We start from the raw sequence: 17,691 nt of genomic DNA, 5'->3' as shown, positions 1-17,691 counted from the left end.
AATTGGTTGGGTTTAGGGTTTAGATTATTGGTTGGGGTTAGGGTTTAGATAATTGGTTGGGATTGGGGTTTAGATCATTGGTTGGGATTGGGGTTTAGATCATTGGTTGGGGTTAGGGTTTAGATCATTGATTGGGGTTAGGGTTTAGATCATTGGTAGGGGTTAGGGTTTAGATCATTGGTTGGGGTTAGGGTTTAGATCATTGGTTGGGGTTAGGGTAAGATTGGTATAACCAGTGGCTCTTGGTAAGGTATGGGGAAACAGACTGATAAAACACTGCATCCAAAATGGAACCAACAATTGGAACCAAAGACTAAATAGAGTTCTACTCATGAAGTTAATTGCTGAGATCTCACTGATGTTGCTGCAACAAACTTTGACCTACCATACTTACTGATTTTTCTTTTGCAATCTGGGTTTATTACTGGCATGGACAGATACAGTTGTAAATTGGTTCAGATAATCTTGCTAAACTTTAATGTTTATCCTGTCTGATCATCTGAAAATTAGTGCTTTTTGTCCCGTTGGACATGTTCAGAAATTATTTTTTTTGAGTACATCAATATCATATCCATTTGAAATGATGGCCAAAACTACAAAAACAAGACTGATTGGACTGAAAGATTGGAAACCATGGTAATTATTCTTTAACCCCAACCATCACCTCTACAAAACCTAACACCACTTTGCAAAAACGTCCTCTTTTTGAGCAACTAAAACTCAAACTGGTTTCACATACAGCATTACACACACACACACACACACACACACACACACACACACACACACACACTGCCCTTGGTGTCCCTGTATCCATGCTAAAATCTCAAGACACACACATACACACACTGTGTTTGTGTTGGCTCTGTATATGAGGGGCTGGAATTAAACTCATATGGATGCAAAGCACAGCAAAGCGGGGGAACAATCTGATGAGCCAGAGACATAGAGAGAGACAAAGAGAGAGAGAGAAGTGCATTCTGTCCCAGACTTAGATATATGGGGCTGTAAAACCTCCATAGCTCTCCCAGACAGTATTTACATACCATTCCAGTAGCCAGTGTGCCAGCTTGTTGCAGAGCTCAAGGTCAAAGGCACATAACTTATATTCTCTAATAAGAGAGGCAAGGCAATATGAGATACTGTACAACTTACTGTCTCTGCCTCTCTCTCCCATCTATTGCATGAATTAATTGATACTATAGGGAAGCATACGGCGTGTAAACCCTAAAGTGGGAGTATATTTTAATTGGTCCTATGGTGTGCTGATGTTTGGGAATGTGTGTGTGTGAAAGAAAGAGACATGCTGCAGTCTCCATCTATAAGGTCTGTGAGCTGCATTGAGGTACCCCACCAAGCTTTGTGTGTGTGTGTGTTCCTGTTCTTAATCACATTGTGGGTACATAAATATGTTCACATTATTGGGTCTCAACAAAAAGCTTGTACTATAAAGGTAAAGCATTACACTTTAGGGCTAAGACTTGATTTCCAGCTCAGTGTTGGTGGTAGGTATGTCGTGGTTATATTTCAAGGATGGGCTGAAAAAGTGTTTTTCAAATTTAAATTTAAAATAGAAATCGTGATTTGGGAGAGTGCAATACAGTTATCATATTCTTAGAGCCATTATTTTAATTTGGCTCAAACTCAAGTTATTAACAATGTCTTAACAAGCTTAAAGGTGGTAAAATTAATCAGCGAGTTTGACAGCTAAAGTGAGAGCTGTTGTTGGGGAATTTACTCAGCTACAGCTAATTTATGTTCATTTTGAGTTGTTGAAACTAAAAAAAAATGTTTTTCTTGGCTGTTGTCTGGTTAATATGCTCAATGTTGTTATCTGTACTATTTACTCTTGGCCACAGATGATGGCATGACAGAGGATGAAGTCTTTCTCTAGATAAATGATCTACCATTAGCTGGTCGCATCATATTATTCTCAGAAGAAAAGAATTGTATTGTTTTTAATTTTTATTACCTTAAAAATCAGTTGGGACCTTCAGGTGTCAGGTTAGCTTGTTCTGTCAGTCTGTGAAGCTAACGCTAGCTGAAGCAGTTACAGTGCAGATCTGTCAACTGTATTATTAGGGGTCATGAGTCAGATATTAAAACATTGTAAGATGTGAGTAACTTTAAAGCTGCTCTAATCAATATTTTTTATATTAACAATGGATGAAATGTGTAATGTGAAACCTAACCCTAACCCCCTCCCCTTCCTTTAACTGTCCTTCAGCTAATTGTTTTGCACTATTTTGTTTCCCTCTCTCAGTCCTCATCAGCTGACGTTGCGACTAGCAGGGGAACATAGTGGGCTATTTAAAAGCTAAGAGACAGATATTTCCCTCAGGAGTTGGTGGAGACAAAAACAGAGCTAAAAGAGAGTGAATATTGTTTGCTAACGAGTTTGCCGTTACAACTTAACAAGGTGATGATCTGTCAGTATGTTTACAGCTAGTCTCCACAGCGCTCAAGTGGCAAAAAATCAGGTATTGCAGGTTTATGTACAGGATACCACTAATATAATGTCTAAAGCATAGGCTAAGGTTGTTACAAATATTGTTTTTTGGTTTATTTTACTGAAAATATTTCAAAAAATTGCAATTACATACAGTATTTCCCTCAAATTGGTCCTGGTATTTGTTTGTAGGTATATTTAAGGATGAAGATACCTACTTCATCTGTTTGCATATTAGCTTCAGCTGAACTTGAATGCATCTTAGCACAAATGGAGGTCTCTCATCTATAAGTTGAAAGGAGAAATTATTACACTGACCAATAACTCTGTCGCTTATGGCTTGTGAGGATTGTACTAAGACAGGAAATAAAGAAGCTATCTTTAAGGTTTAATTTAAGTTAATACAGTGTCCTCCTAAGTGACAACAAGCAGTTAGTGTGTGTCTGTGTGTGTGCATGTTTCTGTACATCCCAAGTCCATGACTTTCTGCTCCTCAGGAGGGCAGTAAAAGCTGTCTCTCAGCAGCCAGGAATTTACAGCCCTTATAAACACAGCTCCTCACCTCCTCCCCTGCCTCCCTGCCACATTCCCTCGCTCGCTCCCCTCCCTCTCCTTCTCCATCTCCCTCTCCCCCGCTCCACCTTTTCTAATAGGACTATGCATATTTGAAACTGGGATTAAATCCAAAAGCAAACTTTAACTTTGTCTTCCCTCCCTTCCCCTGTCATTTCTTTTATCTCCGGCGAACACACTCACTTTCTATAACACACGCTCTCTCTCAAGCACTGGCATTGTTGCTGCCGCTTCAAGTTGACAAATGAGTCCAAGAAAATGGAGTTGTCTAATTGATGAACTCTTTAAATAAATGGCATCATTTCGTAAACCTCTAATGACAGAGGCTTTAAAGCTCTGACAGACTCAAGACATCCAAACCTTCAGCCAGACCACGTCTGCACCTCTGTGACATTTTACATCCTTTAACCCAGATTAGACACAGATTTTTTTTTTTTCTCCCGTGCAGAAAAGTCACACTGAATCAAAACCTTAACAAGCATATAGCAGCTTTTCCAGGCCAAGGTTATGTTTAGCTTATTGCCGGGTCTCTGACTGTACTGACATATTGCTTTTAAAGTCGACAGGACTCCCGAGTTAAAAGCACTGCTTTCTCACTTGGGTTGTGTCCTCTTTCTTACACTATGTAGTCGTGTCTCTGCCTTTATTTCTCTGTTAAACCCTTCCTAACTAAGAAGAACAAACAACAAAACCATACAAGTGATCCAATCAACACCGAGGGAATTATAAAGCAACATTTTGGGCTCCAGTGTGTCAGGTCTGGTTAGGTCCCTAAGGCTCGTGCACAGAATACATACTTTAAGTAAAGCGCAGTAGAGAATGAAAAGTCCAAGAAGCATGTAGTGAGGAATCAATACTCTGCAGAAAGTAGTATGCAGGGAGGAATCAAAGCTAAGTATGCAGTAAAAGCTACCACTCCTTTAACACCAGCGAGGCAACTCTATCCCACTGCTGTGTTTGAACACTAGATTGACAGAATTGGGGTGCTGGATTTGCCAATAAGTATTCTGTGCTATCCATGCAGAACTCAGTTGTATGCGATTGTCACTTCCTCAGGCCGTTAATGATCAGCTACTACAGCCCAGTTTGTGCAGATTAAACCTGTTCAAGGCAACCTCTGATAGAAGCCCGTAACGCTAAGGCATTCTATATGTTGTAGTTATCAATAAAAAGGGGTTTGAATTTGATCAAACTAGAGATTTCAAAGGATGTGGGGAAAAAAACTGAGAAATATCGGAAAATCTTTGACTACTTCTGTGCATCGTCTCGGGGGTGGGCCACAGATTTTTGGTGTTGGTTTCTGTACAGACACAACAACAAAACTGGATACAGTCACTATTCCCAGCTGTTGTCCGCCAGGAAAAAGTTCTAGCATATAACTTTCCGTAAAATCTTAAAATGAATGTTTGTTTATGGATTAAACCAACGACATCCAATGTGTTAGTCAGGGTATAGGCAGCCTAGCTTAGCATAAAGAATGGAAGAGTTTTCGTCTGTTTATGTACAGGTTAAACAAACAGGATACATTCTGTTAATGAGTGAGCTTTAGAGGTGTTGGTAGGTGAACACAACATGGGTTATTTTGAGTCAATCACACATGCACTACATACTGATGAAATGTATATTCATTTACAACTGAAAATAGTCCCTAACAAGTATTTGAATCAAAAAAACCTCACTGAGCCTTCAAAATGAAACTATTTACTGTATTTCTGATCAGTTTTGAAAGATTTTTGCCTTCAGTAGGAACCAGTGGGTTTGAATGCTAAAGTCAGAGTAGGGAAGTCAGAAGGTATGCAGACAGACTAGACCATTGTTGGTTTTTTTCATGGATCTGTTGAAAATAAGAAAAATATAGAATAACACAAATCTTATTTTTGAAGATGTTGCTTGTTGTGGTTTGTCAGTTTTTCTCATTCACAATACGTATGATCAGTCCAAACATAATACATCACCAGCTTTATTCCATCCAAGTACTTCATCAACACAGGACTGCTCTAGCAGGCAATCAGTATGCAAACCTAACAAATGTGATACTTTTATAACGTGTAATACTGTTGTAACTTTCTGTACACATGTTTGACCAACAAAAGTATTCTAATTGACTGTGACTCTGTGGTTTTATGTGTGTGTCTTTGTGTATTTACAGCGTGCTCTGGGAGCCCATGGGGGATGGCAAGCATGTGATTTCATTGGCCGATAACCACGCACTACTCTGGGACCTGCAGGAGAGCTCCACACAGGCCACGGTAAGACACACACATACACACACGTATACACACACACACACTGTAAACCACAGTACATATACAGACACGCACACCATATCACACAATAGCTAACTCATTATTTGATAACCACCATATCGTCTTGGTGTTATCAGACGCACACATCCTCTCTCTGCGACAACAGCAGAGTGTCCACTATTCATTCTGTCTCTCACACACACAAACACACACACAAACACACACACACGCACACACACACAGACGAATACTCACACAGTATCTGGGCAGGTTTCTAAGTTGTGGCCACTTTAATATTATTCTCTTCAATCTCTCCCTCTGTGATAGTGATAGTCTTGTTTAATAAGTAAGAGAAGTCACTCACTGTATCTGTTTTCACAGTTCACTGAAATAGTGCTGGTGCAGTGTCACACATTGTGTTTCACATGAAGCGTACAGAAACTGTGCTGTGCTACGTATGTGTGAGTCCACATACATCTGTGGATGTTCAACAATCATCCATATGGGTTAGTGGAACATCTCATTGCAAAGGTGTGGGCATTATTATTCTGTGATTAGTGTGTCTCAGGGGACCAAGAACCTTTTAAGGAACTCAGGAACTAAACCTGCTTTTTGACCAGAGGAACCAGGGACTAAGTTTAGTTCCTGTTTGGTAGTTGCTAGTGCCAGAAATAGTCCCTGCTCTGAGCGTAGTGCTTTCCAACTGCTGAGGGACTATTGGAGCACAGTTTGCAAGGCATGTTGTTCAACGGTCAAACACAGACCCGTGTACAGCTTCATTCACAGGATAAAGAAGTATTTGAGTGGCTCTAGTATCAATATTATGACGTGGGGTGGATTAATTATTAATGTTTATTAATGTGAAAAACAAAGTTTTGCTGTCAGGTTCCTGAGTAGTTTAAAAAAAGATAAAGAGAGGGAGACAGTCCGTGTGTCTCCCAACAAGCCTAGAGGTCGAGAGATATAGTGAGTGAATGAGAGAGAGGGAACGGCAATTAGAGAACAAAGCCAGCGAAGGAGAGAAATATTCTTCATTTGGTAAAGTAATAAAACACTCAGAAGACGGTGCGACCCTGTCTTGTTTCCACACGTGTGAAAATTGCGTTTCGAACGCCGTCATTTCTTAATCCATCATCAAATGACTTTGCTTAATCTTCAGCTCCTTCACGTGTGGCGGAATTGAAAATGGGATTGTGCAAAAGGGACTTTTTTTTTAGTTCCCAGTTAATTCCAGTGGTTCCAGAGTTCCTGGAAGTGTTTGGTGGAAAAGGGCTTTTATATGCAGTAACAGCCTCCACCCATCTAGGATGCTTTCCACTAGATTTTGGAATCTGCCAGCACTGATGCTGAGTGATAAGCGGTCTCTCTCTCAGTTGGCGTTCCAGCTCCTCCCAAAGGTGTTTGATGGGGTTGAGGTCAGGGCTCTGTGCAGACCAGTCTACTTCTTCCACTCCAAACTGAAAAAAGCTTTTTTTATGGAGCTGTCTTTGTGCATTACATGTTGAAAGAGTTTCTCTAAACTGTTGCCACATATTTGGAAGGGAGATGAACTCATTCAAGACATTTCTGCTCAGCTCTGTCCTATCCCTAACCCCGCAAAATTCCACAATAATGGCTTTTAATAAACTAAAAATAAACGAATCACTATGTAACTGGTGTGTGTAAGTACTTTTGGTCAGTTCACTTGTAGTTGTGTCCTTCCTAATGCAAGGTGAAGAGGCTCTTCACTGTAAATTCCCTGTCTCCAACCCACCGGCTTTGCAATTAAAATGCCCATTACGTATTTAAAGACTCAAGATAATGGTGTGTGTCAGGTGTACATGTGTGTGAGGAAGAAGTAATAGAGTAGCTGTGTGTGTGTGTGTGTTGTTCCATTAGAAGCCACGAGCGATGAAGAATATAGATGAGTCATTAGTAATTCATGCACTCGTTGAGGGACTCGCATAAAGGGCAGCCAGGTCACACACTTAAGAGATGTGCATGTGTGTGTGTGTGTGTGTGCCTGCACGTGTGTTCATTTGATCACTCAGTAATCTGGACGTTTGAAAAATCACTGGTCAGAATTTGGATAAATGCATGCACACACTCGCCCCCGCTCTCTCTCAATCTCTGGCTCTGTCAATGTACGTCTGCGGGGAATGTACTCGATTAATTGATTATTGATTATTCTTCTTAATTCACATTCACATCACTCAAGGGCATGCGGGGGCGTTTAACTTTCCCCCCCCGTTTTTTTCAGGAGGTGTAGTGATTACAGTTGTCCGCCAGATGAAGCAGCCTAACACACGGTACATATCAGGGTAATAATTAGTTTATCTGGCAGTCGGAGGAGACGCGTTGTAAATATTGCATTGAAGAGAAGTTGGTCATGTTCCAGGATGGCTGAGGAGTCATGAATGTTGCTTCATGTTGCATGGCCTCACACCAACATTTGTCCCTACTGTGCCTTCATGAATATTAGCTTCAAGCCAGCGTTGTTCCCTCCGTGTTGACACTTTCCAGCTCTGTTGGCAAATTAAAGTTGGTTGCCTATAAAGTTTTGTAACTCTGCTCAAGTGTATTTCTTGTTTTATTACATGCATAGACTTTATCCTCCGGGCTACCTATATACTTTATACTGTGCATATTTAAGATCCCCTTAAAGGGATGCACATTTTCATTATTCATACATTTTACAACCATGTTTACACATAGCGTAACTGTACTGTCATGTTCATGCTGAGGTTGATATTTTGGAGGGAGAAAACTCATTCTGGAAGTCTGGACTCAAGTCTTGCCTCTTCGTACACTGGAATTTACCTTTGTTGTTGTTTTTTTTTGTTTGTTTCTGCATTCCTTCACATACGTGGGGACTGGAAGTGTACACTGTATGTAATTATGTTATGCAGATATTTCCTGATTGGTTAAACAAATCCTCAATAAGGAAAATTGAAACACAGTGCACCAAAAGAAAGTGCAAGGAGTGCAAAAGGCAACACTTGTCCTAACTCTGGCTATGCTCTAAGTGAAATAACTACCACAGTGTGAAAGCAGGAAGCACTGACATTATAAGACCAATCAGCAGAGACTTCATTAGCGTGAACAATTATCTCATTGTGATGTCATTGTATTTGTTTTAAAGGTGGTAGTGAAGCCGTGAGTAGAGTCTAGACACTGGTGGAAGTGATGGATAAAGAGAACGGTGAGATCTGGATGATGAGAAGAGGAGCGGGCCTCTGGTGAGCTCAGACCTCGGCGCTGAAATGATGAAACCGGAGGTGAACCGGGGGGGGGGGGGGGGGGGGTGGAGGAGGGTCGCAACAAATCGCACTGAAATGACAGCTGACAGCAACAGAGAGAGGAACAGATTTCAAGTTTGACAGCCAAGACGTGATTGGCTGATAGAGATCGCGGCAAAGTCTGATTGGTTTAACGCCCCCTAATCAGCTGGTGGAAGCAGGAGAAGAAAGAGAGAGAGAGAGAGGAGTGAGAATGAATGAGTAGTCTTTCTGCTTGAACTTACGCTAAACTTCATATGTTTGTTAAATTTAGAGCAAAAAAAACAACATCCTGTAAATTCTCAAATAAAGCAAAATCTGTAAATTCAACTCACCAGGCGGTCTGATTTAATAACGTCAACATAAATGAATCAGCATGAACGTAAAGTCCGTATAGACAAAGTAGAGAGGAATGGCTGAACCCAAAGCTAATACTCATCTCACTTGGTTTGCACTGGTAAATTTATTTAGTAATCTGTTTAGCAATCTGTGTTTATTTGCCACTAGTGCGCTCTCGCACCGCCCCACAGCAAATGTAACGTTGAGTCACGTCTTTGCATTTGCTTAACATGCCTCTAAAATTCACTTTTAGTTCAGTTTGAACACGTTTTGAAGGAATGAAACACAAACATCACATTCTTCAGTTGGCGTGGAACACGGCCTACCACACTGCAGTATTTACAATAGGATATGTCAGCCTGCCGCGTACGTACACCACATGACCTAAAATAAATAAGAAAATCTGATAAATAAACATTAGTGGATTTATATTTTCCTACAGTATAAATCTCAGCACCTGTAACTATTATACATGGATTTGTACTTCTTGTGATCAATTCAGTATCTGGTTGTTTGTGTGTGTGCGTGCGTACGTGTGTGTGTGTGTGTGTGTGTGTGAGGTCGAGTAAGACCAGAGGCATCCGCCGACATTGGACAACACAGCTATTAACTCCTGTATCGAGGGAGAAGAGGAGAGGTGGAAAGTAATAGGGGGAAGTAGTTTAATGAGAAAGGGAGGACAGAGAAAGAAGGAGCGATGGAGGGCCCGGCTGATTGGAAAGATGGAGGTTAGGAGAGAGAAAGAGGGGGAGATATGGATGAGGAAAGAGAGTGGGCTTGATGAGGAGAAAGGGAATGAAAAAGAGGAGAAAGAGCTTGGCAGCCAAGACAAATTCCTCCAGTGCTGATGAGAATGCTAATCTCCTTACCTCCGTCCCTCCTCCCTCCTTCCATCCCACTCTCCTCTCTCCCGTTCCCTCTATCTGTCAGAGGGTGATGTGTTCATCTAAAGCCGTGTCCAGCTGCAGCATGGATGTGTGTCTCTCTCTCAAGGACCTGGCCTAGATTAGTGTGTGTGTGTGTTTGTGTGAGTGTGTGTATGCATATATAAGAGAGGATCATGAGCATAAGCGTACCAATGTGCATTGTTAGAAGATTTGTGTGTGTGCGTGCGTGTGCGTGTGCGCGTCTGCATGTGCATATGCATGGCTCATCAATTAGAATCGCTGGTGGGATCGAGTGAGAACATCTCCGCTGGCTCACTGCACACCCACACACCTTGTCCTGCACATCTGCTCACACACACGTACACAAACACACACACACGCACACACACACACACACACACACTCTGTCTTCCGGAGTCTGGAGGAAGCATAAATGCATGGCGATTTGACAGATAGCTTTGCATTAGTGCCGCTTGCGTCCTAAATGAATGCGTCCCCTAGTGTTGTGTGTGCTGCCTTGTTAGGGCCCTTAATTTGGTTAGTGCACTAATAAAGCTGGGAACCTGGGATGCACGAATCTTAGGCTTTGCTGTTGCACCACTAGAGTATCTGCAGAGGAGAGTCCTACTCCAGGTTTCTCACTGATCATAGAGTTTTTATTCTGTCAGGTGAACTTGATAAAAAGAAATAAGGGAATATCAGCAAATATGGCAAATGAGTCACTTTGCAGAAAGATAGCAGAGGATGTTAGACAGCTTGTTTCAAGTGGAAAAATTTAGAAAAATATTAAAGACGAAATATATCCTTTCTTTCCGTGTTTGTTGTGTATGTCCAAAAAAGGACTGTATACATAGATTTATCCAATCAAATATGGTTTTGGGAGACGAGCTCACACTTCTCATTATATAAAACTGTACTGGATCTCATTCGCTTGTGAGTTGTAGTAGCTGGATTAGTGATGTGAAACAAGTCTTTCAAACTCAATTTAAATTTAAAAAAAAAAAAAATAGGTAGTTGGTCATTGCTATGTGAGCATTTTCTTATCTGATGCCCCTAATGGCAGGATGACACTGTTTGTCAGTGGCTTCCAAGACACAGCAAGGGTTAAGATGTGGTTAAAGGTAAAATCAGCGATTCTAATCCAATGTACTTTTTGTGAAATTCAGCGAATGTCTCCTCACGGTCTGCTAGCTGTCCTCTCTGTGTTCATACACAGCCCTGGCTCTGTAAATGGGAAACAAACAAAGTGACTGGTGAACTGGAGAGAGAGAGAGGCAGTGGTCAATTCACATAGAAGGTGTTTTCTCACAGAACAGATACGCTTCTGTTTTATTAAATGTATCAATCCACACTGAATCCCAGACAGTCTCACAGAGGCCTCTTGTGTTTTTTTACACTCTGAGTCTGTTTCTGTCGCGTTTAGTGAAGTGTAATCTGAGCAGGCAGCTGTTTAAATTACATAAATATCCTGCTGTATGTGTGTTTTCAACTTATTAACTGTACCAGTGATTTCCTCCATTGTAGACGACATGCAAACTATTTTGGTTCAGTAAATCTGTGCTGTCAGTCAGCCTGGTGAAGGTAGTTTGTGCGGCCGCTGTCCTCTCAGCTCTCCAGGAGCTGCAGCTGACAGACGGCTGCTTCTGTGGACAGAGACGCTGAACGCAGGTCGAGTGAGAAGTGAGGAGGCTGCAGAGAGGTGGAGAGTGTGGATGGACTGTTGTGCTCACATGAGACAAATTTTTTTTTCTGCTCATGATAATGTGTGAGAGGAACAGAAGTGACTCTACAGCTGACACATTGCTCTGGATTCTACCATATTTGTCTTTTGGTCGTTACCTTGGAAATGTGCGTTCATGAGTTTGGAGGATGGAGCTTCTGAAGGAGCATGAAGGGAGGAGTGTATTTGTTCGGATGTTTAGTTCAAATATCAACAATCTTTCTCCAGAATGACTGACTCTACCTTTAAGGCTCAAAAATGTCTGGGTTAAGGTAGAGAAAGATCACGGTCATGGTTAAACGAAACCGTCATTTACTGGAAATGGGAAATGAACAGTGGCCTCGTGTGTTTAACTCACACTATGTTGACTCATATATCCACCCTGAACTCTCCCCTAACTGACACTATAACAGTGTTATGCTACACCTGCCTTTGCTTTTTGAGTGACTTTGCTTGGCTACAAAAGGTCCTTCGCAGGTAAACTGTAAATTTACATATGGCTGGTGTTTTAACAAAACAACCAATACTGTCATTTTTTACTCAATCAAATAAAATCCCTGAATGATTTGGTCAAATTCTTCTCATATTGCACATTTTTTCACTCTGACATTGTGGCCAATGTTAGCATCATTGTTCACATAGTGACCTACGTACTTTATACAGACCTGCTGGATTAAAAAATATATCCATCAAAGATAAAAATTTAATCATCCCTGGCCAATACTGGAATATCATCTTTGAGATCTTTAGACTGAAAGGGTCGGTATACTCCTTCAGACATGCATTTCACATATTAAAATAGCTCCAGAAACCCGGAAATTCCATTCTACTCACTGACAGCTGTGAGACTGGGTCGAAAGCTCTGAAAAAAGCCAGTACATATATGAACTTTGATTTTAGAACATGTATTGCGTAACATGTGTAAGGGTTAGGGTCAGGGGTTAGGGGTTAGGGTTATAGGTCACTATAGTGTTAATGTTAGGGTTAGGGCAGTTGACTGTTGACATTACTTCACATCCTCACCAGAAGCTCCAGTTCTTTTCAGTTATTTCTCTCCAGTCTCTAATTTTTCCTCTCCTCTCTGTACATTTAAGGACATTCATAAAGCCCCAGAATTTTTTAAGGTTGAAACATTTTCTACTCACGTGTACACATTTTGCGTCACCGTGCGCCGCCCTGGGCGAATTCACGCCTAATTGCGTCTTTCCATTGATTTTGTATGCAGTCGTGCCATCTTGAAATTCATGTTCTGTCTGAACACACAGTAAAGATGCTCTTACTGCCATTTCATTGTGCCTTTAATGTAACACGTTGCAGCATATCTGTTTTGCTCATGATTCGTATGCTCAATAACTCCAGTTTAACATAACATATCTTGTAAATTACCACTTTGATAAACCAAGATGCAAGAATATTTATATTTAATGGAGCCACTCTGATTTCGCCATGAAAATTCATGGAAAAGTCCTGGAATTTTATATCAAGGCCACAACGGAAGCCCTACTTTTCGCTCCATGTCCGATTTTTATCTGCCCCCTCCTCCTCTGCCACCTTTCACCGGTTCCTTTCTTTGGGCTCCTTTCCTTTCTTCTCTTCTTCAACCTCTTTGTTCTCTTTTATCCCGTCTGCTTTTCTTTCTCAGTCTTCCTCCCTCCCTCCTGCTCTGTCGGCCTCTCTCTCTCTCTCTCTGTCTCGTGTTTGCTCTCCCTCTGTCCTCTCTAGCTGAAATAATGAGTGTACCAGGGAGCTGTGCAGTGACGGGGCGATCGATGATCCTTGCTCCAACAAGCAGAGATGGGGAGAGAGAGAAAGAGAGAGAGAGAGAGAGAGAGAAAGAGAGAAATGGGAGAAGGAAAAAGATGAGGATAAAAATCCACAGATGGTCAGAGGGCAGAGAAAAATGGAGCAGTGTGATGCTGCTTTTTACAATTGTTAGATGCATCATAGTTTAAGGGAAAGATAATCATTTCCAAAGCCAGCCTGCAGAATTAATTGGATTCCATTTTTAAAGTAGCCTGATGAAGTGATACGCATTATAATTCAAAGTCCTTAAAGTGTGTTTGACTTTTATTAATTTGGCCTTCATTGTTGCCCTGTAAAATATACTAGCAGATTTGATAAATATTCAATGACAATCATGTCGTGTTGTTTGAAAGGCCGTAAATGTTACAATTTAACCTGACTGCCTTTCAGCTGAACTGCTCTTATTTTTGGATCCAGTGACATTTTGTCAGTTAAATGTTTTTCTGTTGAAAACCCTGAGACACTACAATACATTTAAATGAGTTTCAAACAGCCTAGAAAGGCTTGTTCGATCCGGCTTTCAACACTCATCGGTATTAAAAGCTCCGAGGGCTCATGTTCGACTCACCAGTTGATCCATAAGTAACTGAGCGATCTAGTGGATAGATCCCCACCATGGGATCAAGGAGAGACAGGGGTCGGCAGGGTCTGCTGACTGAGCAGCAGGTTACAGAGGAGACGGGCGCAAGCTGCGACCTCCCACTACACAAGGAGTATGAGTAGTTGTTCTCATTTCAATGCCCATTAGCACGTGAGCATTTCTCACATACTAATCCATATGTAGGAGCATGCTACAGGCAAGAGAGAGTGGAACAAATTATGAAGAGATGCCTTCATTGCCAGTTTGTATTTAAAGCTACAGGAGCAATGCAGATTATTAACGCTCCTGGTGATGGTAACTTTTGGAAAGACGTGGAATCTAATTTCACTTTATTGTTCAGTCCCATCACTGCAATACTTTCAAGCTTAACAGGTAATTTAAAGCTGCACTTACTGATATTTTAGCCACTAGGGGGCAGTGTAACAAGCTAAAAACACAATAATAACATATTATCACCTTGATATGGCAAACAAGCTAGCAAACAGTTGCTTATTTACACATCCAGCAGACACAGAGCAACATTAGCATTCATTTGGAATGTGAATCCAATACTTACTCTCGTTTTAGCTCTGTTTTGGTGTCAACCAAGTCCTGAGAAAAATGTCATAAAATAAAGCTGGCTAAATATAGGCTTTAGCTTTAGCTGCTAACTATCTGGCTTCCATACCTCTGAGTGGCTGCCTACATCTCAGGCTGTTTCCACTAGTTGGAGAAACAATCAACCAATCAGAATTTAGTAGGTAGGATTAAGAATGGCGGCCTCATCTTTCTACATAGCATAGTCTGATTATTAACCTGATGGTCGCCACGTTGTCGTTAACTTTTTGTCTGCCATTTGTTGTTTGGCAGACGGTGTACAAGCTGAAGATTTGGTGTAAATGTGCAAGCAGTTAGCCAATAATGCCCAAAATATTAGTACAGAGTCATACTGAACGATCGTAGTTTTGAGTGCGTGGCCTGCAGAGAAAATTACTTTTAATAATGCCTCATTATGCTGATTGAATGCACTGTACCGGCTGAACCTATCACAGATATTTGCATGAAATTGATGTCCCTGCTCAGAGATGGTAATGAGGTATGTTGCCGCTCTCTGCAGGTCTCCAGCACCGCCACCCTGGAGGGCAAAGGTCAGCTCAAGTTCACCTCCGGCAAGTGGAGCCCACACCATAACTGCAGCCAGCTCGCCACAGCCAACGACACAGCCATCAGAGGCTGGGACCTTCGCACCATGAGGTGAGCTTTACTCACTATGACAGGTCTGAAAATACATTATTCCAGTACATTCTGCACGCATGTACTTTTTCTGTATTCTGAGCCCTTTCTGCAAATCCTTGTATTGATACTTTAAAAGGCTTTTTTATGTCATGAAGACCTCTCCTCCTATTTTACTGAATTTATCATTTTCCAAAAAAAATTTTAAAAACCCCACCGTTGATAAAACATTTACTATTATATGCTGAATAACGCTGGTTGCCATTAATCCAGTGCCAAGAAGAAGAGTTTTGACGCAGTGCTTTGGTCACATTGAGGATTGAACATGAGGCATGTTGTCTGTAAGCTTTGCCACTCAGTATTAAGATACTTTTTTTAACATGGCAATTTTCCACACACACACCTGACTTTAAACCAGTCTGATGTTTTCCAACAGCCTGCGTTTAAATCTGACAGTAGTGAGTCATGTAAGAGCCATGTTAGTTCAACTCTCATAGCTTAGCAATTCCAGCGTGTGTTTACATGTCATTACAAGATATTTCAGCGCAGTACACACAAATGTGCCTTTAATTTGACTCATCATGCTGAATGAAAATATTACAGATGAGTTTTGCCACTTTTCCCCCCTAATCCACATCAGCACCGCACATGTGCTGCACTGTGTTTCAAATGTAAAAAAAACTCTTTATTCATTTAATCCAAAGCACCTTTGTTTACATGTTATTTCAATATTGTGTTATCCATTCAGTGGTATTTAATCAGATCTTCTTAGAGCTGGGTATCGCTACTCAATACTGTTTTGGTACCGACTGAATGACTTTTGCATTTTTTAGGAGTACATCAATTGATGAATGATTTAAAATGTTGTGAGGGGCTGCTGCACCTGTTGCATCATGCATGCTCGTTATGAATGTGAGGTATCATTTCTTAAAGTCAGGTGTCAACAAATGATAATCCACAGTATTGCAATCAAGTCATATCCTGAACTCCTTGAAAAAAAAAAAAAGAAAGAAAACATTAACTGCCACACTTCCTCTTTCTCTAAGAATACTGTTATCAACACTCACATTCACGTTCTGAAATGTTTTGCTGGTGCTAAGTAGCAAGAATGAACACAAGGAAAAAAGAGCAGAAAAAGCCTGCAACTGCACTTTTGTGTTCCAAAATACAATTTTGATCCACATTCCACGTTTTGTGTTCACGTGTGAAATGAGCATCCAGGAGTGTGTGTGTGTGTGTGTGTGTGTGTGTGTGTGTGTGTGTGTGTGTGTGTGTGTGTGTGTGAGAGCAGTGATGGGAGGCAGAGTGTTCTCTGTGGAGGAGCAGAGACAGCGGCGGTGACAGCGGACTGAGCGGCAGAGAGGGAATCTCTGTGAATTTCCTCTTGTCTTGTTATGACACATTTTGTTTGCAGTCCTGTGGTTGTTCATGAATCCAATGGAGTGCACGCGTCTCTCTCCGGCGCATGATAAAGTGCGAGGCGGCGGAACACTAATGCTCCTGCTTGACATGGAGCATGTGTACTACCACACGTTAACCTTGTAACTGCAGGTTATCAGCAACGCACCTTCCAACCTCTATTTGTGTGTGTGTGTGTGCTTTTTGTTTGCGCTCCCTGTGTTTTGCGAGGTACGTGATGAGTGAGGTCAGCACACGTGTACGTGTGGGCTCTGCCAGAGGAATAATAATCACCTCGCTATCGATCGCCATGATAACAGCAAAGTGCCGAAGAGATTGAGAGAGGTGACGGGTGAAGGAGAGAGAGAGAGACGGGAAGGGAGAGAATATATTTACAAGATGCGTATCACAGGCCCAGATAAGATGGTTGAATCATTGATATCACTCCCCGTCAGCCCCATAACAAATTAAAGAGTTCCTGCACGCTCCGTTTTGGCCGTTCTCCTCCCGCTGTGTATTTTGAAAGATGCAACAGTGCTGATTTGGCCGTCGGCACAAGGGGAAGGAGGGGGCGGCAGCACAGGGCTTGTTAGCAGAGACCACAGTCTCATCTCTGATATGTGAAAACACACTATTATTATTGGAGGGGACAGCTGCAGCCAGTAGAGGGAGCAGCATGCCGTTACTTTTTACAAAACGTCAAATTTTCCACCTAAAGCTGGAAAAGTCATCTTATTCCACACTGTCTGACCGTATCACATGTTCACATATATTCACATATATATATATATCATATATTCTGTATCAGCTTGTTGCAGCTGAAATAGTCAAACGTCATCAAATAGAAATATTCATTGTATTTGATCATATATCATTATAGACATATTTTCGCAAAATTCTGCCGGTCATATTCAGTATCCTTGGAAACTTTGGGACCTCCACTAGAATTTGAAAGAAAGATCTGTGGGTTTGAACAATATTTGGGTGCACACTATGTGTTTTTACTGACTAGCACATTTGGTGGCTGCTGCTTGTTAAAATAGCTTTTTAATTGAGCAAAATATAAACATCAAGGTGTCAACAGGGCTGACATTAATGATTATGAAGTACATTTATAACACAGATGATACTTTTATATGGATAGGGAGAATATTAATGTTTATATGAGGAATAAATTCCTGATTTAAGCCTCAAAAGTCATTGAAG

At 41.2% G+C, this 17,691-nt stretch overlaps 1 protein-coding gene across 1 annotated transcript in view; it reads left to right on the top strand.

Moving 5' to 3' along the window:
- Nucleotides 1-17,691, top strand: part of eipr1 (EARP complex and GARP complex interacting protein 1) — a 57,423-nt gene that overhangs the window by 20,549 nt on the left and 19,183 nt on the right. The window contains exons 5-6 of the mRNA XM_042389440.1: nt 5,172-5,271; nt 14,972-15,108. Coding sequence (XP_042245374.1) covers nt 5,172-5,271; nt 14,972-15,108 — 237 coding nt within the window. The remainder of the gene's footprint in view (nt 1-5,171; nt 5,272-14,971; nt 15,109-17,691) is intronic.

This window comes from Thunnus maccoyii, chromosome 16 (assembly GCF_910596095.1).
Source record: "Thunnus maccoyii chromosome 16, fThuMac1.1, whole genome shotgun sequence".
NCBI lineage: Eukaryota > Metazoa > Chordata > Actinopteri > Scombriformes > Scombridae > Thunnus > Thunnus maccoyii.
Note: the sequence above shows the minus strand (reverse complement) of the source record. Positions and strands in the feature narration are given on the sequence as shown.